Genomic DNA, 24,533 nt, shown 5'->3' with positions numbered 1-24,533 from the left:
TCTGACTGTCCCTGTGCCCTGGCACACAGTCGGAGCTCGGTAAATGCTTGTGGGGTGAGAACATTGGAGGGACGCTGAAGGGTGGCGAGGGGCTGGCGCTGGACCTTCCCCCCAGAGCCAGCAGGCTCTGAGGGGCCCGGCTTCCTGGAGTGTCTCATGTCACATGGGATGGCCCCCTCCATGTCACACGGACCTCCCACAGCCACCCTTTGGGGTGGTTCTAGAACCCTCCCCACTTTATAAATGATGAAACCAAGGCCAGAGGGGCTCAGGAGCGGGCCAAGGCTGCACAGCCCAGGCAGAGCTTGGGCCATCCTGCTTGCGTCAGTGCCCCCAGGGCCTCGCCCTGCCTGGCCCAGAGCAGACATCAACCCTGGGTGGTGGGCTGGCTTCATCCGAGAGTGGCGTAAACCAGAAGGGGCCACTCAAAGGGCTGGGCTTGGGCTGTGGGTCCTGGATCCCGGAATAGAGCCTGACCGCGATAGCCACCAAGTGACCACTGGATGAGCAGCCTGGCCTGGCAGCTGGATGCCCTCCCACGGCAGTGCCCCCAGGGGACGCAGGGAGCATCAGGGGCTGCCTGAGGAGGCCCCAGTTCTGACCACTGATGACTCCAGGTCCTTCCTCCGATTTTTGGCTGTGGGGCTCATGGTGCTGGGAGCTGACCTCACAGTGGGACCCCTCTTGCAGGCCTCTCATGGGGTCCCAAAAGCACAGGGAAGTAGGGTGGGGCCGGCCTGGGCGCCAACCTTTGGGGCCTTGAGAAGTCACGTCCTCCTTGGCTTGGGAAAATGCCCCTGGTGGCCTGCTGCAGCAACTTCTCCACCTGCCCCCAGGCCCCAGAGGCAGGAAAGGCAGGGCTGCCACCTGCTGCCTGGGCCCCTGCCTGTGAGGACACCTCCAGAATGGGGTGGGCAAATTCCCTCGCAGGGTCCTGGGGAGAGGAGGACCCAGATAGGGAGTTCAGTGGAGTCCTTCACCCCCCTAGTGTGGCCCTGAATAGCCAGCCAGGTCTTCCCTGCCCTCAAGAACAAGGGGATGCCCTGTGAACCAGGAGGCAAGCTGGAGCAGGGGAGGGCATCCTCATGGTCCTGAAACCAAGAAGGGACTCTGGTGGGAAGGACAGGGCTCCTGGAAGGGACAAGGGGACCAGGGAGGCCAACGCTGCCATTTCCCAGAGGTCAAGGCCCAGAGGCAGAGGTAGGGATCCTGGTAAGCCGCAGACAGAGCGGGATGTCCCTCACGAGGCCAGCGTGAAAGTGGCATACCACCCAATGGGTGGGCACCAAGCTCCAGGTTGGCCCCTAGGACGTCTTGACAAGAGGCTGCCATCTGTCCATCTTCCTTTACTCTCTAGCCCACTGCACAGACGGCAGCCTGTGACCAAGAGCTAGTTCCAGGGGGCTGGGGGCACCCCAGGGGACTCGTGGCATGTTCATACCGAAACGGAATCCTCAGAGAACATGATGTCCAGCCTCTGGGAGGACAACGAGGAAACCAAGGTGAGAGAGCCAAGGGGCTCAAGGGGTGGTTCCACTGGGCTCACAGCGCTGAGTCACTGGGCCAGGCCAGACAGGGGAGGATGCGGTCAGCACAGGGAAGTTGAGCAAGGCCTCGCCCTCCACAGGCTGGAAGAGATGCTAGAGCTTCACACGCAGCCCAGCCCCACTCCCTCAGCCTCTTCAGTGGTTCCCAGGCTGGGCCCCTGCCCAAGGCCTGGCCACTGTCCTCTTGCCCTCCATTCTGGTCTGGTGAAGGCCAAGAGTGGACTGCCTGAGATGCCCATCCTCCTCCTCAGGAGAACTTTCTGGCACCTCCGTGTGCCAGGTAGGGGCTGGGGTCATGACCTCCGTCCGCTGGAGCTGAGATGTTCCAGGTTGAGATTAAGAGGGATCTGGGGGGCGCTGTCACTCCAGGTACCACCAAGGAAAGAGGTGGCCCATGTAGGCCGAGCTCCATCACTGGAGGGCAGAATCAAGGGAGGAGGTGGTCCCAACCTGGGTCAGACCTCAGCAGGTACACAGAGCCTGAGGAGCATAAGGTGTGAGAGAGGCACCCAAAGCAAGGTCAGGTACAGAGCGTGTGGGTAGTGCCACCTTAGCTGGGCCCCCAGGGAGCCCAGCTGAGCAAGTGAGACCTGAATAATGTCCAAGGAAGAGAGGACAGAGGCCTGGCCGGGGCGCTGGCCAACAGGGGTGGTGCAGGAGGCTCCCTCCTCCACCACGTGGGGAATGGGCTGCAGGACCAGAGACCAGGCCACGGATGCAGGTGCCCTGGGGCCAGGCTGGGGGTTCCAGCGAAGGGAGGTGCTGTTTCCTGAGCATCCCTCACTCACCTGCATTCACCCAGCGCCCACTCTGGTCCAGGAGCTGTTCCAGGCACTAGGGTGAGCAACAGCTCTCCCAGCCTTGGGGGGCCACGGCCCAGGGCATGAGGAGCTGCAGGACTTGCCCCGGTCTGGATATGGAAGCGAGGGAAGAGTGATACCTGGAGAGGCCCAGGGAGCAGAGGGCTATGGGATCGGTGGGGGCACAGGAGGGAGCTCGGCGTGGACCAAAGAACATAGAGGGGTCCTCGGGGGAACCTGGGCCAAGGGGCATTGAGGGGTCCTCAGGGGAGCCAGTGCATAGATGGTCTTGAGGGCCCTGAGAAGGGACAGGGCCACTCCTAGACAAGTCTGGACAGAGAGAAGAGGGGTGAGGACTGGGCCCCCGAAACGTGGGGTTGGGAGGTATAGAGAAGCCCTCAGAGCTGCAGGCAGACCAGGCAGAGGAGACCTAGAGTTCTGGGAATGCCCATGGGGAGCAATGGGGCATCACCTGGTCACAGGTGTGTGACCTGAGGCCTGGGAAGTGGCCCCTGAATTTGCGGGTCAGGCCGGAGGCCTGGACAGGGAGTGTGGGGTAGCGTGTGTCTGCCAGGCGCCCCCCCCGGGGGGGGGTACCTAACTGAGTGAGGGTCTGTGCAGTGTTGGGCTCAGAGAGCCTCCTCAGCTCTCCTCCACCCACAATGGGGTGCTGTGCCTCACCTGGGGAGAAGGAACGGTCGCAGGTGTGGCTCGGCCACCCTCAGGCTGTGCACGGGCCACCGGAGTAGGCCACAGCCTGCAGAGGTTGTGGAGCTGCCAGCTCTGTTCCGGAGCCCCGTCTCAGGAGGCTGCGGATGCTGGGGGCCAGGCCCGGCCAGCAGAGGGGCGCCCACTACCAGCCCTCGGTGGTGCTTCTGGCCATCAGTTCTCCGAGGGCAGCATCCTGGGTCCCTGCCTGGCCACTCCACCACTCCTTAGTGACATCTCACTCAGGCCAGGGCTGGGGGCAAACAGTGGCAGGTGAGGTGGATGGGGCACAGGGAGGTGAGTTCCACAGCCACTGCCCCTGGGCCAGTGGGACACAGAGGGAGGACAGGCCTGTGGGCAGCAGAGGAGCTGTCCATTGGGTGCCTGGCTGGGGGGCCTCCAGGAGGAGGGGAAGGAGCGACAAGCAGCAGGGACCAGAGGGACCAAGGCTGGAAGGGCCACCTGTGGGGCCTGGAGGGCAAAGGTCCGGGAGGACCAGGGGGAAGGGGGAGTGTGGACACAGGGGGCAAAGAGGGAGGCGAGGGGCTCCAGCCAGTGGGAAGCACCAAGTGACAGTTCCAACCCTGACTTACGTTCCCCATGTCCTAGTCCCTTCCCCGGGCAGACCCAGGGCCTAGAGGGCCCTAAGGAGGGACACAGGGAGTCCTGACACCCCTCCTGCCCCCAGCCCACAGCTCAGGATGGGGCAGGGATGGCAGAGCGCTGTTGGTCACCCATGGACGAAGAGCAGGTAGGGTGGAGCCAGAGGGAGGGAAAGCCTCTGGGGAGCGGACCCAAAGGGCCTGAGGGCAGCAGGCAGGGGCAAGGGGAGCCCAAATGCTCGGGACCACTGCCTGTCCAGCCTCCAGGCCACAAGGCTGGGCTGAGAGGGGAGGGCTCACCAGCCCAGCCTGATCCCAGGAGAGATGGGTCTCTCCGATGGCCTGGCCTGGCTTGCCCAGGTCAGGCCAGCCCCACGGAGCCAATGGCCTCCAGTGCAGCTGAGGCTCCAGGCACCCCACAGCCCTTCATGCCAGGGAGGACTGCTCCTCCCCTGGTGCCAGGCAACCCTGCCTCCTGCTCTGTGCCCATCACTAAGGCCTCCAGCCCGAGGCTGGTGATCTGCCCACTGAGGCTCGAGTGCTGTGGGGGCAAGGGGCTGGGGCAGGGCTTTGCTGCCCCAGGAATAGGATGGGGAGACCCAAGGCAGCCTCAGGCCCCACAGGGAGGCCCCTGCCCAGCGGCGCCTGCTCCAGCTTAAACATGGGAGCAGGCTGATCACATGCACGTATTCTTATAATTCTGAAAGTAACAGATCCAGTGGTGCTGGGACAACTGGATGTCCATGTGCAAAAGAGCAGTCAGATCCCCATCTCACACCATATGCAAAAATCAACGACCTAAACATAAGAGCTAAAACAGTAAAACTCTTAGAAGAAAACGTTGGGGTAAGTCTCCACGGTCATGCGTCATTAGATATGATGCCAAAAACACAGCAAGTAGAGAAACCACAATAGAACTTTTGTGCATCAAAGGATGGTACAGGAGAGTGAAAAGACAACCCATGAAACGGGAGAAAATGTTTGCAGAGCATCTATCTGATAAGGGTCCACAACATATAAAGAACTCTTAAAACTCAACAGTAAAAGGCAAACAACCCAATTTAAAAATGAGTAAAGGACTTGAATAGACATTTCTCCAAGAAGATACACAAGTGGCCAACAAGCCCATGAAAAGATGCTCCTGGTCATTAGTCATCAGAGACATGCAGATCAAAACCACAATATGATTCCACTTCACACGGACTAGGATGGCTTTCATGTTAAAAAAAATGGAAAATAACAAGTGTTGGCCAGGACGTAGAGAAATAGGAACCCTTGTGCACCGCTGGTGGGAATGTAAAGTGGCGCTGCTGCCGTGGAAGACAGCTTGGCAGTTGGTGCCTCAAAAAGTTAAACAGAGAAGTATCACATGATCAGGCAATTCCACTCCCAGGTCTACACCCAAGAGAAACAAAAACATACGTCCCCACAGAAATTTTACAGGAATGTTCATAGCAGCATTATTTGTAATAGCCAAAAGGTGAAAACGACCCAAATGTCCATCAACACATGAATGGGGGATCAAAGATGGTCCGTGCACACCGTGGCATATTATTCAGTCACAAACAGGAGTGGAGTCATAAAGGCTACCACACGACGAACCTTGGAAAGGCTGTGCTAAGTGAAAGAAGCTGGTCAGGAAAGGCCACCTCCTGAACAATTCTTTCCATGTGACATACCCAGAACAGGCGGAGCCGTAAAGACCCAAAGCCAACTAGCGGTTCCCAGGGTGGGGGAGAAAGGAATGGGGAATGACTAATTAATGAGAGTGGGATGTTTTTATGGGGTTTCATGGGGTGATGAAAAAGTTTTAAAACTAGAGGGAGCTGGAGTCGCACAGTATTGTGAATCCACTAGAAACCACTGAGCTGTGCACCATATATGAGAATTGTATATTATGTGAATGTTGCCTCAATTAAAAAAAAAAAAGGAGTCAATAACAACAAAAAGTAATAGATATTCCCTGCAGGAAAACTGGGAAATTCTGGAAAGGTATGGAGGAGAAAATGGAACATAGCCCTCCCTGAGCCACGTGGGGCATGCACTCTGTCTCTGCCCAGGCCGATGCATGAATCTCAAAGCAAAATCCTGAACCTACTTCGCCTTCCACTTTGCATCCTGCTTCCACCTCACCTTGTGTTGGGAGCACTTCCCGTGGTCGTTGCCTTCAGAAACACGACGGCTTGAGTAAAACTCGGATGACCGCAGCGTCTGTGCCCTTTGGGCTGTTCTCAGCGGCCGAGGGCAGCAGCACCGTCCCCCCTGAACCCCCAGGTGCTGCTCCTGAGGCCCAGGGAGGGGCTGGGGACAGCCCAGGAGGAGAGGTGAAGGGGCGGCCCCCATGGCTGCGTCCTGCAGCCCAACATCAGGGCTGGAGGGGTGTGTGGAGGGGTACTGCATAGCCCTCAGGTCTGGGTTTCAAGTCCACTTGCCCTGCAGCTGGGCAGGCCTTGGAGCTCAGGACTCCCGCCCGGCTGCCCAGCCTTCCCTCTGCAGCATTATCCCCATGGGCTGAGATCCACCTGGAAAAGCACTGCCTGGAGGCTTCCAGGCTGGTGGGAAGGAGGAATGTCAGCCCCCTCCCCAGGGGGACCGGTGGTTGCTGCCCTGACAGCAGTTCTAGCCTGCTCCACACCTGCTACCCCTTTCTCTTCCTTCCAGGGCCAAGGGCGGGGTATTGGGAGCCTCTGGGGCCTCCAAATTCTTCCATCCTCCTCCCTTCAAAAGGTGGAGCCAAGTTCCCACCTTTTGAGTGTGGGAGAGGCCCAGTGACTTAAACCAATGGAAAGCTGCAGGAGTGATGGTGTTCGATTTCCGAGACTAGGTGTACAAAGGCTCCCTGGCTTGGACGCTCACTCTGGGAAGCCGGCTGCCACGGTGGGAGGGCACTCAGCAGTCCTACAGAGAGGCCCATGCGTGGAGGAACTGAGGTCCCCAGCCAACAGCCATGGGAGTGAGCTGTCCTAGAAGTGGGTCCTCTTGAGAGTCCCTGACTGCCCAGCTCGGCCACCCCAGATTCCTGACCCTCAGACACTAGGCGAATAATAAATGCTTGTTGTTCTAACTGCTAAGTCTTGGGGATGATTTCTTATGTAGCAATGGAGAATGAACACAGTTCTCGGGGGTGAGGGGGGACCCTGGTACCAGGCACCTTTATCTCCTCGTGTTAGGACTCCCCCAGAGCCAAGGCTCCCCAGCTACAGATTGGGGGGATGGTGGCAGGACATTTGACACCACCGTTTTGTTTTGACAGGCTCCTTGCAAAAGAGAAGCCATGGCTGAGTACCAAGCCTAGGGGACAGCCCATACCCACCCCGGCCTGCCCAGGATCGTGCCCCACTTACCAGGCCCCATGATTTGAGTATCAGAGCCTCAGCACAGGCTCACTGGCCTCAGGCGGAAGAGGGCCCAGCATGTGCAAAGGCACGGAGGCCTGGAAGAGGGCGGACAGAAGACTCCCAGGAGCCTTGTGGCCTGGCTGCTGCTCCCCTGCACCCCTGCTCTCTACCTCCCACAGCTGTGTGGTCTGCACCCAGCCAGACCTTGGCCTCCTCCCTCCTCCCACATCCGGCCCTGGCCCCCACATCTGAGCTCAGGTATGCGGTGAGTCCTGCCTCTCTTGGCAGGGGCTCTCCCGAAGAAGTTTCCTCTGAGCTGGCCCCTCATTGGAGGCCAGGGGTGGAGCAGGACGGGGTGCAGGGCTGATGCAGCACCAGAGCAGGCTTCATGAAGCCAGGAGGGAGATGCAGAGCCAGGCAGGGCCTCAGGCGCCGTGGCGCAGGTCTCCTCTGGACCCTGGACTGTGGGACTGTGGGAGGGCTGACGTGCTTGTCGTCCACTGTGGGAGACCCGGCCTGGGCTTGCCCAGGGTTGGCCTGATGATGGGGCGGGAAGAGGCAATGCCTTGGAGACGGGAGGAAAACGGGGGTGTTCGGGTGGGCCAGGAGAGCAGGGTGCATCCAACAGGTGAAAAGGGCAGGACTTTTAAACCCTCCCGGGAGTGGTCAGGTGGGCTTCACTGCACCCACCTCACAGACTGGAGAGTCAGGTCCAGAGGCACCCCCAAGTTGGACTTGGCCCCCAACACCGTTTTCCACTCTGCCACGTTCCCTCGTTCCGCCTCAACCAGACTCGGGCACATCTGCCCGGCGACCCCACTGAGCTTGGGTTCTGAATGTTCTGGTAACGACACCAAGCCTGTCCCATTTCTGTCTCTCAGAGACATGGGTGAGAGGTCACTGTGGCCACCAAGGAGAGGGGTTCAGTTGCCCAAGTCAGCCGTCCCTGGACTCAGCTCCTTATGCTGTGCTGCTGTTAGTCACCTCCCAGATGGGACCCTCCCTCCAGGGCTGCTGCAGGGTCAGGGGAGGAGTGGGGAGCTGGGGCGGCCCCCTCTTGACGGACCTTGGCCAGCTCACCGGGTACCGCTCGGTCTCCTCATGGCTCTGGCTCAGCAGGCCCCCCAGCACCAACTCCCGCTCAGAGCCCCATGCTTTCTGCTTTTGGCCCCTCAGGGGAAAGTCAATGGCTGTCAGAGGGTCACTCACCAGCCGGCAAGCCAGAGCCGGCCGCCACTCCAACGTGCTCCCACCCCACACCTCAACTCCCCCACAGACACCCCAATCCCTCCACAGACACCCCAACCTGCCTACAGACACCCCAACTCCCCCACAGGCACCGACCCTCACAGGCACTGACCACTCCCCCACAGACACCCTAACCCCTCCACAGACACCCCAAACTCCATACGGACAACCCCCATCCCCCCACAGACACCTCAAGCCCCGCACAGACCCCTCAACCCTCCACAGACCCTCACCCCCATGCCCAACACCCGCCCTGGGTGGGGAGTGCAGGTGAGTCAGGCTGGGCTGGCCGACAGGGCAGGAGTCTGGCCTCTGCAGCCTGTTTCCGCCTCTGCCCACCGCCTGGGCCACTGAGGGGTTAATATGTTTATTTTTCTGTGAGCCTGAACTGATTGCAAGGGCCAGGCTGTCCCCGCTGGGGGAGGGTCCTCGGCCACCCCCCACCACCCGCTGGCCTCAGTCATCTGCAAGGGTGGCTTCTCCATCCAGCAGTCAGGGAAAGTGTGGCCGCAGGCGTGGAGTAAGAGTGAGAACTGGCTGTGACAGTCGTGCCACCAGGTCCCTAAGGAGCCAGGACCCCAGGGCAGGGGACCATGGCTTGGCTGGAATGGCTGTCCCATGACTCAGCTTTCTTCCCCAGGCCCAGCCAGTCCTGGCCCCCATCCTGTCCATGGAGTGGTCGCAGCAGAGCTGGGTGGCCTGGAGTCCAGTGAGGGGTTCTCAGGGCTCGAGGATGGGGGGTCTGCATGGTTCCATCAGGTCCCGGAAGGCTTCCTAGCGCTTGGGATCTGGCCTTGGGTGGGAGCAGGAGGCCTGTGCTGCCACCCTCCCTGGGCCTCGGAAGTCTCTCCAGATTTTCACGATCATTTTCAGAGATAGAGGTGGAGCCTTGCTCCCATCCTCTGTCTGGGTGCACACGGAAAACAGAGATGGGACGCGGACCAGAGGCAGGTGATGCAACCTCCTCCACACCCATCTCCTCTGCAGGGGATGCTCTTGGGGACGGTGGAGCGTGGCCCCCAGGAGCTGCAGCCGGCAGGAGAGTGGTGGAGGATAGCCCTAGAAGCCCCTCAAAACACATTCCAGGGCCTGATGGGACCTGCAGCTGTGACTTCCAACAATTCTAGGAACTGGAATTGAGGAGACGGAGGGGAGGACGGGGCAGGTGGGGGCACTGGCAGCAGTGTGGTGGACTGTGAGGGAGGGCAAGGCCGGGAGCAGGTCCGAGAAGTCTGGTGGAACCACCCTCTCACCAGGGACAGCTGCATCTCTCCAGGTCACCCACCCCCTCCCTTTCAGAAAAGGGCAGTTGGGCTTGGGGGCTGGCCCAGGCCACTGCGGAGGACCAGGCATTGGAGCCAGGTCTGGGGTGGGTGCCCCTGGTCTCCCCTGCACCACGGAATTGCACTCACAACTTCCCTGGTCTGCTCAGGGCTCCCGACCCTGGAAAGGGGACTGAAGCATCCAGGGGGAGCTCTGTGGGGGTTGCTCAGATCCCCTCTGGAAGGCACCTCAACTCAAACCTGAAGGTGCCCCCTGAGGCTGTGTGCACAACGGAGCCTGGCCACCTAGAGTTGGGGTCCAGACACAGGGCCTGGGGTGCCCCCCAGTGCCAGGCACCCCAATGGAGCCTTTCTGAAGGCTGAGCATTCAGAAGTAGGGAGGCAACCTGCCCCTGTTAAGGGGATGCCAGAGTCCTCAGAGGTGGGGCCAAGGGTCTCAGGTCTCAGAGGCTCCCGGCCCTCCCCTGCAGGGCCCTCCCAGGCGAGGCCCTGAAGTGAGCCTTCTTTACCCTTCCTCTGATCATCAGCAAGTTGGTTTCCCACACGGGCCCACCTGCCATCCCACTTCCGGGTCTTCCACCCCACCCCCAGTCAGAGCCACGCCCCAGAATGCTCTGCTCAGGTGGGGGGACTGGAAAGCCAGTGCCTGAGCAGTCTGCCCTCTACGCCCATGTGATGTGGGGAGTCCCTCCTCAGCTCTGGGTGGCCCACGCCCACGGAAGACCATGCCTGAGGGGCTCTGAGTCTGGGGGACTGTCCTGTCCACCGGCCTCCTGCAGGACCACGGTGTCCCTGGATGACTGCCCCCAGCTCTCCCAGCTGGACCCTGGGGCTCCTCCCCTTCTGGGGGGGGCAAGGGCCAAACCTGAGGTACTCCCTCAGATCACTGGGTTGGGGCATAAGGGTCTTCCCAGGTCTTGGAGCTCAAAGAAGACCCAGCTGTCTAGCCTTAGGGAGACTGAGAGGCGGCGGGGAGACCCCAGCCATCCCAGCCCTATCTGTTTCCCCTTGTTGGTCACTCTGGGCTCTTTGGTTTGGGGGTGGGGTGGGGGTGGGAGTCAGGGGCCAAGGGCTGCACAGGTCTCACCCACGAGGAATCTTCAGTACCTGGGGTGGGGCATCCAGGTGGCAGCAGGAGGGACCCTGCCCTGGGCAGGGTGGGCATCTAAGTAATTTGAGGGAGGGGAGGGTCGTGCCCTGCCCTGCCAGAGGCAGGAAGCACCACCATGGGTGGAGGATTCCTTCCTGCGGCTCCGGCCTGACCCAAGTGCTGCGAGGCCTCACCTCCTCCTCAGATGCCCACCCACCCTTGTGTACCTACAGCTGGTGAGGAAGCCCAGCGGTGTTGGCTGGTGCAGGCAGATGGGGGTACCACTTAGGACTGGGCTGGATTGCCGAGACCCTGTGGGGACCCCCTGTCCCCTAAAGGCCCCAGAGACACCCAGGGTCCACGCCTACTAAGTGGGGTCTTCGTCCAGGGAGTCCTTAGCCCCCGAGCGGTGCTGGAGGCTTGGGCTCTGCTCACCATTCCCTCACATGCGCATGCTTAGGTGGCGATTTCCACAACATTTTGGGGTGAGGGTGGTCAGGCCCAAGGCAGGGGTGGGGGACCAGACTGGGCCCAGACTCCAGGAGTGCTAGGGCTCTTTTCACAGGGGGCAGGTGGGGGGTGGTCTCTAACCATCCGAAAGAAAAAGCAGAAGGCCTCAGTGGTCTTGGCATCTCAGAAGGCAGTTGGATGGTGGACTCTGGACCAAGAGGCCAATACTGCCATTCTGCCCCGGCTCTTTAATGTGCTCCCCTCCACAGGCCCCTGGAAGGCTTACTCCTCCACCGATGCTCACTCTGCACCCACATCCTGGAGGAGCTGGGATCTTCCTGATAAGTCAGAGTTACCAATGCCTCAGCCTCCTGCAGCCCCAGGAGACTTGGGGTGTCATTTTGAAGTTGGTTAGATGGAAAGTGTTCCTGTGGTCCTGGCTGGTGGCCGCCACCAAAGGCCACACACCCTGGAGCCTCCTCAAACCTTAGCTCTTTCCACGTGGCAGATGAGAAAGATGAGGCTCCAAGCACCCTGCCTAGGACCCATCTGGATCAACCCTCCCCCGTGGGCGGGTGTGGCTCCGCGTGCCATCAGGGAGCGCCTGGGGGGCCGGCGAGGTTCTGGGCGAATGAAGGGAGGGGCAGAGGCGCAGGGCCGGGGGCAGAGGCTTTATTTGGCTTCGCAAGGCGCGCGAAGCCACATGGGGAAACGGAAGTTCAGAGAGGATGACAGCCTTGCCCAAGATCACCCAGGCAGCTCAGGGGGGCCAGGCCCGCTCCCCAGGCCAGGAGAAGCTGCCACCGTTCGCACCCGGGAGGAAGTGGAGGTTTGCATGGGGGCGCAGATCCCAGGGAGGTCTGGGGAAGGAGGCCTGTGGGCCTGAGAGTCGAGCCGGGAGGCAGGAACCCCCGGGGTCCGTGGACACCTCGCGGCACGGGGTGCGGGTGGGTGTGAGCGCGTCCACTTGTCAAAGGGCACGGCCTGGGCGTGGAGGGGCGAGGGGATCCTTGCCCCGGAGCACTCGGGACCCGGCCGTGCTCCTACCGGAGCTGGGGCGGAAGGAAGAGAGCGCCCACGGAGGGGGAGACGAAGGGGCGGGAGGGGGCTGAGCGCCGGGGCTCCCAACCCAGCGCCAGGGCGAGGCGAGACCGGGGGCCGGTCCGAGGACGCGGGGGGCGCGGGCCAGGCCGGGCAAGAAGACAAGTCTCCGGGCCGGGGTCCGCGCAGGAGTCCCTCGGCCCGGCGGGAGCCCTGGGGACGCGCCGTCCGGGAGCCCCAGGGGCGCCCCTTCCGCGGCGGCGCGGGGTCCGGGCGGGGCGAGCAGGGGCGGCGCCAGGCGGCGGTGACGTGCGCGGGGGACGTGCCGCGCGAGCGACCAGAACTGAGTCGCCCCCGGCGCGGCGCCCGGCAGCGAGGCGGGCAGAAGCGCGCGGCGGCGAGCGGCGGCAGGTAGGCGCGGCCCGGATGCTTGGCGCGGGCCTCGGGCCGGGACCCTCCGCGGCCCCCGGCGCTGAGTCCGCGCCCGGCGTGGTGGCAGCTCTGAGGTCCGCGCTTCCGCCCCCCTCACCCCTTACTCTCCTGGTCCTGGGGCGCCCGAGGCACAGACGAGCCCCCCACTCCAAGCAGCCCCCATCGAGGGGCCCCGGGGAACCAGCTGCACCCTTTCGTGCCCTCAGACCCGGGATGCGCGACCTCGCCTTCCCGGGCCGGCCCCGGTGCCTTTCCGTCGGGCGGCCCTCGGGGGCTGGGCTGTGACCAAGACTACTGCACCCGGCTTCCGAGTTGGTCCCGGGTATAAATAGCTCGGTCTGTGACGGGCGGCCGGGGCGCGCGGGCTATATTTGGTGGGACTGCCGCCGGGCCCGGGCCCCCTCCCCAAGGGAGTGGGAACACGTGCGCTCAGGGCCGCGGTGCTAATTGGGGGGCGGGGGGGCGGTTTCCAGCCGGCAGTCCTCTCCATCATCTCCCGCTTCTCGCTGCCGCCCGTACACTCACTAACCCATACCTGCCCTCGGGCGACGGTTTCCGGGCGACGGTTTCCACCCCATAACCGGGGCAGAGAGGTGGGGGCCCCCTCCGGATCAGGCTGGACCCCTGGCTTTGCTTCACCCGCTTCTCAGACCCCTAGCCCATGGGAAAACCAGCTGGGGCCTCAAGAGCCTCAATTTATTTATCTTGAAAAGTGGGTTGATAACTCACCTACCTGGATGTGACTGGAAGGGAAGCAGTTAGTCTGGTAGTGGCCACTGAGGGTAGCTGGAGTCTGGTGAGGGACAAAGGGGCAGCCTAGGGGCCAGAATGCTTTTCTGTCCTAGAGGTGCTGAGCTGCACTTCCGGAGGTGCCTGGGCTGACAGGATCACACTGTGTGATGACCATGGCCAGGCTGGGTGGTCTGAGGTACAGCAGATGGCAGCCAGACCCTCTCCCATGCCACCCAGGCCTGAGGGGCTTGTCTAAAGCCAAAGAGCAAGGGTGGGTGCTGAATGGATGGGTGGGTTCCAGGGGTCCCCTGCATCATTCCGAAGGCTCCAGGGTCTGCTAGGCCAGGTGGGTGCTGGGAGGGACAGGGACAGATGCATGAGTGTGTCATGGAGGTTGGACTGGGCCCCTGGGGACAAGCAGTGATTGAGAACTGGATCCCATCGTGGGACGTCTGTCCTCAGAGGGGCCCTGAGGGCACTGGTGGCAGTGCCCAAGCAGGTGTGGAGCCTTCCTGCCCAGCAGTCTGTGGTGTGGACACACCTTGGGGTAGGCATTGGGAGCCTGGTCCCAGTGCAGGCTCTGTAACCACCCCGTGTGACCTTGGGCAGGGCCTGACACCCAGGAGGCAACACTGACTCCAACTGGACACTTCAGTTTGGAGGGGAAGCAACGAGGGGATGTTCGTGCTCCCCAGAGCAGCGGCCCGGGAGTGTGTGTGGACGGGGGCCCAGGGGGTCCCACTCATTGCCAGGCCGTGTCCCCCCTGCCAGGCCAGACTCATTCCAGGGCGGGTCCCCACAGTGACCTGGCTGGTGTGGAGGGGAAAGGCCAGTGCCATCCCCTGGATCTGAGAAGCCTAGGAGGGCGACCCCAGGGCCACAGGCTGGCCCTTCTGGGAGGTGGCAAGTGGAGAAGACGCTGCGCAGAACGATCGATCCGTCCGTCCGTCGGAGGCGCCTCCCGATCAGGCCTGAGGCGCACCGGGCACTGGGCCGGGACGCAGGGGCGGGGCGGGAGCGCACAGGGCCTAGGGCTGCTCACGGCGTCGCCTCGGCGAGGGTAGACGTGCCGGCCTCAGTCCTCATCTGTGAAATGGGCCGCGCGGGGACGCCGGTCCCAGAGACCCGGAGTCTTCAGTCAGCGTTCCCAGCCCAAGCCGCGCCTACTCGGCCCGGCCCCTCTAGAGGGAAAGTAAAGCCAGTCCCGCCCCAGGGGAGCGTCGGGAGAGGCCGCACGGTTCCCTTCGGCGCGCGGGTCCACTGGAGCCCAGTGCGGGCGGGACTCGCTGCCCCCAGGGACCCCACGCGTGGATCGCGCGCGCCGGCCACTACGGTAGCGGACGGGAAGGGCGCCTACTCCAGGCAATACGGCGGCGGCTCCTCCCTCGGCGCGGTCACGTCCCCCACGTCCCGCGGCCAGGCGAGCGGCCGGGGTGGGGCGGGCGGAGCGTGCTCGCGTCCCACCCCCACCCCACCCCACCCCACCCCACCCCACCCCGTCTCTGCCGGGTGGGAGCCGACCCCCACCTGCCCAGCCGGAAGCGGGGCGTGGTGGGTGGAGCTCAGGGTTCTGAGCTCAGGTTCCTTCCCCGCCCAGCCTTCCTATCCTCCGCAACCACCTCCCTCTCTCCCACCTGCCCCCCCGCAGACCGGGTGGGGGCGTGGTGGGAGCTGGGAGCCCCGGTGTTGGTGGGAGAGGCGTCTCCTGGCCATGGGACTTGCTGACTCAGAGACTCCCTTGTTGGCCTTCACCTTAGGGCACTGGCTGCAGGGAGATGAGGAATGGGACAAGGTGGCCACGTGGACGCAGAGTGGAGGGTCCAGGCCTGGAGGAGAGGGCCTGGGGCCTGCTCCAGCCTCCACTGCCTCCTGGCCCCTCCTCATTGCCCTCGGAGTCTTCCAGGTGAGGGGGCTCTGACAGGGTAAGCCCAGAAACGTCCCCAGGGCCACTTGCTCATGGTCTCCTCCTTGTCACAATGGGGGATGGTTTTGGAAGGCAGAATGACTCAGAGCGACGGGCTGGCTCTGGGGCACACTGTCCAGTCTGGCGAATGAGGCCAGTGTTTCTGCCTCGCTGGCCCCTGCAAGGAGAGGTGAGCCCACTGGGGAGCTTGTTGGGACACCAGGCATGCACTGGGGGGCTGTGGGGTCAGTGCAGGTGGGGTAGAGGGTCCAGGTCGTGCTTAGCAGGCCTGGGACAGACCCTACAACGGTGCCCACCTCCCACGTCCCCAGAAAAAATCCCAGGCACCTCCCTCCAGTCACAGTTCTGCACACAGGTGGGGGCAGTGCTGCAATGGGCACCTGGGGTCCTGCCCCCAGCCTGGGAAGAGGCCAGGTGCTCTGAGCAGTGGTGCTTTCTGTGCCCCTGGTGGGGGAGGACATCTTGGACCTGTTTGCACAACAGGGGCATTTGGGGAAGGAAGAAACGGGGAGCCCCCCCTCCTCCTGAGGGCACAGCACCCTCTTGTCCACTGCCCGCCCCGGGGCTTCAGGGGCCTCGGGGCTCAAGAGGAGCCAGGTGCTAGCCACACTGGGGCTGTTTCCTTGTTGCTCAGGCATGTCTCCAAGGCCTGGTGGTACAAGAGTCCAGGAAGGAATGTAATTGCCCCCTTCCCGCCCCGCCCACCCAGAGCTGGCCTCCAAGGACTGGAAGTCCATTAGATAACTGGCCAGCCTCCCCTGGAAGGCATACCTACTAAGCCTCTGGGACAGGCTGCAGGCTCTAGGGCCCAGGGCCACCACAGTGAACCCAGTGGCTGATGGACCACAGAGCCGAGGTGGGTGAGGGCACCACCAGTACAGAAGCCTAAGGGGGAGCATGCCAGGGTGCACTGGGGATGGCAGCGGGCCTGCGGGCTGGAGCAGAGTGGCAGAAGGGGGGCCCCAGGAGCTGGGAGAGGCCTACAGAATGTGGGTTAGGGTGGCCGAGGCTGGCCCTGAGGTGGGGGTGTGAGGAGTCATACTGGGAACATGTTTGTGCAAGGTCTGTGCCAGCCCTCCAGGTGGAGATGTGGAGCTGGCAGGGCTGGGCACTGTGGACACCAAGATGGAATTCAAAGCTGGGCTGAGTGTAGGCAGAGAAGGGGGCACTGGTGAGAGGGGGTGATGCAGGAGAATGAGGTCCCGAGTCCTGACCCCAGCTGGGACTCTCACCCAGACAGCCAGTGGATCCATGAGGGAGCAGCTGCAAGGGCCCGATTTGGGAGGGCACAGAGGACTCTCAGATGTGTGGTCTGCTGAACGTCATTCCTAGGGAGCCCTGTGCACACTCCTCCTCCTGCCGTCCTCTGCTCAGCTCTCAGCTGCCTGGGGTTGTGGGACCTTGACGGGACCTTCGGGGGCAGCCCCTGGAGCCTCGTCTGACCCAGAAGCAGGCACACGCACCCTACCTGGGAGATCAGCTTTCTGAGGCCCAGAGGGCGGGTTATTTCTGGGCTGGGGACGTGGTTTGCATGCCTCCCTGGGAGGGTAAATGTCACTGAAAGGCCAGCGGGTCAGCATGTAACACGGACCTGCTGGCCCTGCCTCCCCCTGCAGTGAGGGTCCCTGACAGCCCCCAAGGGGGGCCACTCCTCCCACCCTGCGTCTGGCCTGTGCAGGGGCAGGGTTTTCCTTGGAACATGAGTCAGCCTGTGCCTTGGTGGCCCTCCTCCCCGAGTGTGGAAGGGGTTGATGAGGCCGATTGGCTCTTGGAAATCCCAGCCCCTTCTTTACACCCCCTGCCCCCAAACACATGCACAGCCCTGCTGGGCAGAATCCCTCTGCCCCACACCTAGAGCCGCAGCCCCTACCTTCTTCCCTGCTTGCCCACCACCCCCCACTGGCAAACTGAAACCTTGCTGAGAAACTTCACTTTAAGGTGGGGCGAACAGGGCGGGGGCGCCATTTCAATGTGGCTGGCACCCCAGGGTAGGGGTTAGCTGGGAGAAAGCAGTGTCTGAAGAGCCTCTGGGGTTCCGGGGTAGGTGGGAGAAGTGCCCATGCTGGGCCTTGGTCCAGATACAGAGGATGGGCCCCTCCCCACGTGAGCCTCACATGGCAGCCACTTGCCCAGAACACAGGTTCCAGAACACGCTGTACCCTCCTGGCCTCTGAGCCTTGGCACCCACCGCTGTCTCCTCACCCTCTGAGATGCTAGTTCAGGGGACACCCCATGTCCCACAGGCAGCCAGCGTCTGTCTCCTGGGGACCTTGGGAGCCTCCAGGGAGGGCCCAGCCACAGCAGGCAGCGGACAAGCAGAGAACGGAGCCTCGAAGGCTGGGGCTCCGCCTGTGAGCGACAGGCATGGCTGGCACAGCAGGGAGACCTGAGAGAGAGGCCCTGTTTGTTTTGTGACCTTGGTATAATACAGAGTTGGCCTGTTTCTAATTGTCGGTTCCAGACACACTCCCCTCCTTGGCCTTAGCACATCCCACTTGATTTATTTTCAAAAGTGCAATAAATGTGTATGAATGAGCCCAGAACCGAAAACAAGCTGGGATTCTGAGGACAGCCAACCCCTCAGTGCCTCCATGACCGTGACCCCTGTCGTGTGTCCTGGGTCTGGGGTTCTACCTTAGAACTGTGCTTTCTACCTTATACAGTGTCAATGCATCACACTGTATTCCTAAAATATATATTTTTTAGTTTTTTGCTTTTTTTAAAGTTACCCTGCTGTGCATACCTTAGAGACCTTTTAAACTTAACAGTAAGGTGGGTAGGGACATCTGCCTTGGTGCCCCTCGTGTGTTTTGGCCAAAGGATGATTTTGCCCCTTTGTCTCATCCCGGGCTCAGGCACATGGCTGCACAGTCGAGGCTGGTCTCTGGAGGAGAGACCACAAGGGTGGGACTACATGGGACCTGTGCTCAGATCCTCCAGGCACAGAGGCCCTTGTCCTCACTCTGGTCCTGTCCCAGGTCCTATGTATGCCTTAGGTGCAGAAATGGGCCACCTGGGGGGCTGTGCCAGGTCACTGGTTTGTGGACATGTTTGTAGGAGGATGGGGGCTCCCTTGGTTGGGGCACCCAGTGTACCTTTCGGCTAACTGTATCCCCTGGACGGCTGTTCAGCGTTTGGCCTCAGAGACAACCCCCGTCTTGCTCACGGAAGTCCAGGAGCCTTCCGAGCACTCGGGGCAAAGAGCAGTGGGCAGGGCCTGAAGACACTGGGGTCTAGGTACCAGGAGAGGCAAGAGCTTCTCTTGCGCTACCCCGAAGTGGCGCCTGTGGCCCTGGCCCAGCTGGGAACCAGCACACCTCCGGCCCAGCCTAGGGAGGGGGTAGGGCCACTGTTCTGCTCCAGTGGGCTGTGTCTGCCTTGTCATCACCCTGACAGCCAGCTGGCCCCTGGGGGTCCGATCATCAAACAGTAGTGCTCACAGACAGCAGCTACTGCTTGGAATCATCTAGGAGCCCCTTTAAAAAACACCCTCGTACACACACACCTGCTGAATCCGAGCCCAAATCCCTCTTCAGATCACTGACTCAGAGCCCAGATACCCCCAGACTACTGAATCAGGGCCCAGATCCCCCTCCAGATCACTGAATTAGGGCCCAGATCCCCCCAAGACTACTGATTCAGAGCCCAGATCCCCCCCCCAGATCACTGAATCAGGGTCCCCCAGAGGGCACAGCACCTGTGGCCAGGACGCTAAGGCTTGTCTGGAGGCTAGGAGAGGGGTTCTCATTTTCCACATTCCTTTGCCCTCCACACTGAACCTGTGCTCAGATCGCCCAGGCACAGAGGCCCTTGTCCTCACTCCAGAGTCCTGTCCCAGCCTCCGTGTATCCTTAGATGCAGAAAATGGGCCATGCAGCGGGGCTGTGCCAGGTCAAGGAGGAACTGAGGAAAAGGGGCAGGGGGTGGAGCAGGACAGATTATGAAACCCGAGTGGGCGGGCTGGTGGGCCGATAGGAAGGGGGCTGTCAGGCATCACCAGGCTTGCCTGCACCAGGCTCTCCGAGTCAGGAAGTCCTCAGGCATCAGCGCAGGTGGAGTCTTTACACCACAGAGTTGGCAGATGCTATACACCGGGGCTTTTTCTTCCCCCAGAGAGCTGGTTTACAGCGCACCGCCGGTGGGCAGAGACCCGTGCTTCTGTGGGCAGTGGAGCAGGCTGGACTGAACAAGCCCCAGTTCTCAGGACTGTCCTCCCTTCCCCACACCTGCATCGGGAGGCAGACTCTCTCCTTGGAACAGCTTCTATCTGGTGAGGTGGGGGGACCAGGCCCCCAGGCTGACCTCTGGGATCAGGGCATTTCCAGAGCTAGCCTCAGTTGGAGGGTGGGGGTGAAGAAGGAAGGGGAGGGAAGGGTCTCCAGCTGGAAGTCTAGCCCCGTGTTCCGTGTTACTGTGCCTCAGATGAGCTAAGTTCCTGGGGTTTAAAAGAGGGAAGTCAACCCTGGGCTGCTGCGGGGTTTGGGGCTGGCATTGGGTGCAGCCAGCTCCCTCCTCGCCTTGGCAGCCCTGGCAGCCTGGGGCCAGAATGGTTTGCTCCAGGGGGCTGGATGGAAGCCCGCCATTCCCTCACCAGAGGGTTAGACTCCAGCAGCAGGCAGGCGCCTTCCACCTGGGCTTGGCCCTAGTGCCCACCTGCCTAGGGGGCTCTCCTCCCCAAGGCCCGTCTTCCCCACCTGCCTCCTCAGTGGTACTGCTGTCCACTCCCTGGTCTGGCTGCCCCCCACTGCCCCTACTCCGTCCGTGGCACAGCAGAACTTCTCTTCAGATTCTCCCTAAGGGTGCAGTGGGATCAGAGTGGACAGGATCAGAGGCCCGGTTCCCCAGGGTGCAAGAGCAAGGCTGGCCACATCTAGATTTAGGTCCAAGAGACAGCACCCCCAGATTGGCCCCAGGTCCCCTCTCAGATGCAACCCGCCCGCTGAGGCCTGCTTCATCGCCTGAGGGGACGGGAAGTGCTGGCTGCCAGAACCCGCTGCAGTGGAGGCTGCTTCCCGACACAGGGGAGGGCGGGCTGCTTTCGCCACTGGGGTCTGCCCTCTTCAGGAGGTAACCTGAGACCTGACTGAGCCCAAAAAAGCCACTGCCCTTTAGAGCCAGCTGTGTGGGGGCAGGCCAGGCCTGCGCAGAGGAGGGCGGAGGGGGCTGGAGGGGAGGCTGCAGCTGGCCACCCCAGGTGGGTGAGGGCCAGAGGCAGGGCTCTCGGGTAGCACGGGCAGCCAGCTGGCCTACAGCTGGGCTCCTGCAGGGGGCTGAGGCCTGAAAAAAGGGGCGCCCAGCCCTTAGGTGCCTCTCTGTCCCTGCGCTGCTGGGTGGCCTGACAACCTAGTCAGCCTGTCTTCCTCTTTCTCAGGGACGTGCAACGAGCCCTCCTGGCCATGGGAGGGGCTGTGGTTGACGAGGGCCCGACTGGCATCAAGGCTCCGGATGGGGGCTGGGGCTGGGCCGTCCTCTTGGGCTGTTTTGTCATCACGGGCTTCTCGTACGCCTTCCCCAAGGCGGTCAGTGTCTTCTTCAAGGAGCTCATACGTGAGTTTGGGATCGGCTACAGTGACACAGCCTGGATCTCCTCCATCCTGCTGGCCATGTTGTACGGGACAGGTGAGGGACCATCATGCCCAGGGCAGGGGGTGGGGGATCGCCTTTGGGAGTTCACCACATTCAGTTTGGGTCAAGAGCCTCACGTGGCAAGAGGGCTAGGGTGGCCAGCGCATCTCCCCATCTGCAGTCTAGGCCTCTGGGGGCTCCTGTAGGACCAAACTGGCCAAGGGTGTCTGGGACCCTGTCCAAATGGGCTCTATCTGCACACAGTTGTACACAGTCCAGATAACGAGGTTTTACAGATGGTTAGTTCTTGCTGCCTGCACAGGCCAACCAGAAAGGAGACCACTAATGGGGAACTTCCGCTGAAGCCTGCTTTGCTTGGGAAGATGGCGAGTGTGATGCTCCCTGGGCACCTGGTGTCCACGGTGCTCCTGCTGCGTCTGCTGAGCTGGGGCATGGGGTGTCGGGGAGGGGAGGGCCAGCCCAGGCCCGCTGCCTGGGGCAGGTCTCTCAGTGATTGTGGGGCGAGGCTGGACTCGGCCCTGCCCCTCAGCTGCTGTCCTTCCCAGGCCCGCTCTGCAGCGTGTGTGTGAATCGCTTTGGCTGCCGGCCCGTCATGCTTGCAGGAGGCCTGCTGGCGTCCCTGGGCATGGTGTCTGCGTCCTTCTGCGGAAGCATCATCCAGCTCTACCTCACCACGGGGGTCATTACCGGTGAGTGGGAGCAGGGCGGCCCATGGTGGCTGGGTGGCAGTGACTCAGGTTGATGGAGAACAGGGCAGTATGCCCAGAGCAGGGCCTCCCAGGGGTGGGCAGCTGTGGGGTGTCCTGTCCCTCAGTCCCTTCTGTCTCTCCTGGGCGTCAGTCAGTGACAGGGACTCTGCTCTATACACACACTGGGTCTCCTCACATCGACCCCATCAGACACACACAGAACCCTTCAGGCTGGAGCCTGTGCCTGGGAAAACCAGAGGCAGGGCAGGGGGCTGGACAGGCAGGGTGACACCTAACTGCACACCCCTCCTCCAGGCTTGGGTTTGGCGCTCAACTTCCAGCCCTCCCTCATCATGCTCAACCGCTACTTTAACAAGCGGCGCCCCATGGCCAATGGGCTTGCAGCCGCGGGCAGCCCCGTGTTCCTGTGCGCCCTGTCCCCCCTGGGGCAGCTGCTGCAGGACCACTACGGCTGGCGGGGTGGCTTCCTCATCCTGGGTGGCCTGCTGCTCAACTGCTGTGTGTGCGCTGCGCTCATGAGACCCCTGGAGGCGCCCAAGCCAGGTTCGAGGCCAGGGCCCCAGCGGCCATCCAGGCGGCTGCTGGACCTGAGTGTCTTCAGGGACCGTGGCTTTGTGATCTACGCTGTGGCCGCCTCCATCATGGTGCTGGGGCTCTTTGTGCCACCTGTGTTCGTGGTGAGCTATGCCAAGGACCTGGGTGTGCCCGATACCCAGGCTGCCTTCCTGCTCACCATCCTGGGCTTCATCGACATCTTCGCCCGGCCCACCGCTGGCTTCATCACGGGGCTCAAGAAGGTGCGGCCCTACTCTGTCTACCTCTTCAGCTTTGCCATGTTCTTCAACGGCTTCACCGACCTCACGGGATCCACAGCCAGTGACTACGGTGGCCTGGTGGTCTTCTGCATCTTCTTCGGCATCTCCTACGGCATGGTGGGGGCCCTGCAGTTTGAAGTGCTCATGGCCATCGTGGGCACCCACAAATTCTCCAGTGCCATTGGTCTTGTGCTCCTGCTGGAGGCTGTGGCCGTGCTCATTGGGCCCCCGTCGGGAGGTGAGTGCTGTTGCAGAGCTGGGGCTTGCTACTTCATAGCATAGATCAGCAGGTGTCAGAAGCAAGTGCAAATCTGGGGGGGTCGGGGGGAGGTGTTGCCCCTGGCCCTGGGGACAAGTGGTGGCCTGGGGCAGAGTTGTGGTGCCGCCCCTTTGGGGTGAGGCAAGAGCCAGCTATCGTCATGTTGGACTTTCGCCTTTCTTTTTGAAGGCTGAGCAAGCACTGGAGTGGAATTTAAAATGGTGGGACTAGGGAAGCAGCCTGGCCCAAGCCCCAAGCCAAGCCTCTTTACCTGGGTTTGGGTCTCTCCAGCTGACCCTGTAGCCGCCCCCACAGAACCCCATGAGCACCTGGGCTGCACCTTGGCCCTCTGGCTCCTCTCCCTGACAGAAGGGTCCAGGGGGCAGGGGTGGGGAGGTGCCCAAACCCTCACTGTCTCAGGGTGCTGGGGTCCTTCACGGGCCTACGGCAATGGGAAATGGGGCTGGATCCCCCCAGGTGCCTTGGACGAGGCCCCCACCCCGAGACTCTGCCACCTGTACCCACGAGGATCCAAACCTTCCTCAAAGTCACTCTGGTTTAAGCCTCTGGGTCTGCGCTGCCAGAGGGTGGGGGAGGGCCAGGCCAGAACTCTGCCTCAAGTTTCCTGGGCTGTCCCTGGTAGCGCACTGCCAAGCAGGCAGCCAGTGACTGTGGCGGACGCGTTACCCATGCCCAGACACCACGGGGCATGGGGGAGATTCAGTGGAAGCCTCTGGCCAGAGCTGACGCTGTTCCCTCTGCAGGCAAGCTCCTGGATGCAACGCACGTCTACCAGTACGTGTTCCTCCTGGCAGGGGCCGAGGTGGTGACCTCCTCCTTCGTGCTGGTGTTGGGCAACTTCTTCTGCATCGGTAGGAGGCCCAAGGCGGCTGCGGAGGAGGAGGAACACCACAAGCCCCCCCCAGACGCAGACGTAAGAGTGGACTCACGGGAGGTGGAACACTTCCTGAAGGCAGAGCCTGAGAAAAATGGGGAGGTCGTTCACACCCCGGAAACAAGCGTTTGAGCCGAGGAGGCCAGCAGGGGTGCAGGGAACTGGACGGAGACTGTCAACGCTCATATTTATTTCACAAACAGGACTAGCTTGGGCAGGGCTGTCGGTGGGGCGCTGGCTGCCTGGGCAGCTGACCATCACCTGATCAATGTTTTTCGGGGGAGGTGGCAGGGTGGGAACTGTGTCATTCCAAAGCAGATCTGTGATGAAGCCAAGCCATGAGGTTACAAACCGTCTGTACCAGGAACCCAGCCCGCTGACCCCAGAGCAGCCCAGGGCCCACCTGGACTCAAGGACCTAGAAACCCCCACTTCAGAGACAACATGACTTTAATCAGGGGCAGGGCTGGGACAGCTGGCGGGGTGGGCACTGCCAAGTCGGCCCTCCCCGCGCCCGTCCAGCCCTGCTCTCCCATGTGATGCCCCAGCCGACCCCTCTCTGAGCCTCTAGGGGACACGGCCTCCCTCTCTTCAGTTCTGGAAGGTCTGAAATAAACCTGCGTGTGGGAGGAGACTCTCGGAAGGAATGTCTGCCAGGAGGTGCAGGGGTTTTGTTCTCCGTGGGGATAGTGATCTGATCATTCACCCCGAATCTCACTTTCTCAACAACCTGGTTATTTTTACATAGTGGTTCTGGTCCTCATCAGCCCTGTCAGCTTTCTAAGCACTGCTGGGCTAGACCCTGCCTTGCTGGACCCCAGAGAGCTCAGAGCATTCACAAAGGGCCCTGACCGTGCTGCAAGGATGCGGCCCCTGCTGGGAGCCCCTACAAGGTGTGTGCACTAAGCTGAGACATACTTGTGATTTTTGTTCATTAGTGTGTGTGTTTAAACAAAATGATCTTCCTGGTTTCCATCTATTCAGCCCTCAGTTGGCTGATAGTGGCCCTACATGGTCAGCACCCAGGGCTGGTATTTGCTCCCGTCCTCCTGGTCCAGCCCCACTTGGCCTCGC

At 61.9% G+C, this 24,533-nt stretch overlaps 2 protein-coding genes and 1 non-coding gene across 14 annotated transcripts in view; 1 reads left to right on the top strand and 2 right to left on the bottom strand.

The window, feature by feature from the left end:
• Positions 1 to 11,711: 11,711 nt before the first annotated feature.
• On the top strand, positions 11,712 to 24,106 carry SLC16A3 (solute carrier family 16 member 3). 10 transcript variants are annotated; one of them, XM_023651616.2, is made up of 7 exons: positions 11,768 to 11,895; positions 15,029 to 15,174; positions 19,309 to 19,465; positions 20,567 to 20,814; positions 21,327 to 21,470; positions 21,786 to 22,544; positions 23,330 to 24,106. In XM_023651616.2, exons 2-7 carry the CDS (start codon positions 15,054 to 15,056, stop codon positions 23,590 to 23,592), a joined length of 1,692 nt encoding a protein of 563 aa, XP_023507384.1. In that variant the 5' UTR covers positions 11,768 to 11,895; positions 15,029 to 15,053; the 3' UTR covers positions 23,593 to 24,106. The 10 variants fall into 10 exon arrangements, with proteins under 10 accessions (XP_005597050.1, XP_023507384.1, XP_023507385.1 ...); XM_070225683.1 differs by lacking the exon at positions 11,768 to 11,895 and adding an exon at positions 12,414 to 12,518; XM_005596993.4 differs by lacking the exon at positions 15,029 to 15,174 and having other exon boundaries at positions 11,712 to 11,895.
• MIR9102 (microRNA mir-9102) lies at positions 20,029 to 20,171 on the bottom strand. Its single transcript, NR_128129.1, has one exon. It is a non-coding gene; the product is annotated as a microRNA mir-9102 (primary transcript).
• Positions 23,631 to 24,533, bottom strand: part of CSNK1D (casein kinase 1 delta) — a 40,079-nt gene continuing 39,176 nt past the window's right edge. For all 3 annotated transcript variants that reach the window (XM_023651716.2, XM_070226779.1, XM_023651717.1), the window contains exon 10: positions 23,631 to 23,780. The gene's annotated coding sequence lies outside the window, so the exon portion shown is untranslated. The remainder of the gene's footprint in view (positions 23,781 to 24,533) is intronic.

Source organism: Equus caballus, chromosome 11 (assembly GCF_041296265.1).
Source record: "Equus caballus isolate H_3958 breed thoroughbred chromosome 11, TB-T2T, whole genome shotgun sequence".
NCBI lineage: Eukaryota > Metazoa > Chordata > Mammalia > Perissodactyla > Equidae > Equus > Equus caballus.
Note: the sequence above shows the minus strand (reverse complement) of the source record. Positions and strands in the feature narration are given on the sequence as shown.

Bases quoted from the DNA above. Each gene is read 5' to 3' on its own strand.
- SLC16A3 (XM_023651616.2), top strand. From the start codon at position 15,054: ATGGGACAAGGTGGCCACGTGGACGCAGAGTGGAGGGTCCAGGCCTGG. The intron at 19,466-20,566 runs GTGAGGTGGGGG...CCTCTTTCTCAG, and splicing joins CTTGGAACAGCTTCTATCTG to GGACGTGCAACGAGCCCTCC. The intron at 21,471-21,785 runs GTGAGTGGGAGC...CCCCTCCTCCAG, and splicing joins CACCACGGGGGTCATTACCG to GCTTGGGTTTGGCGCTCAAC.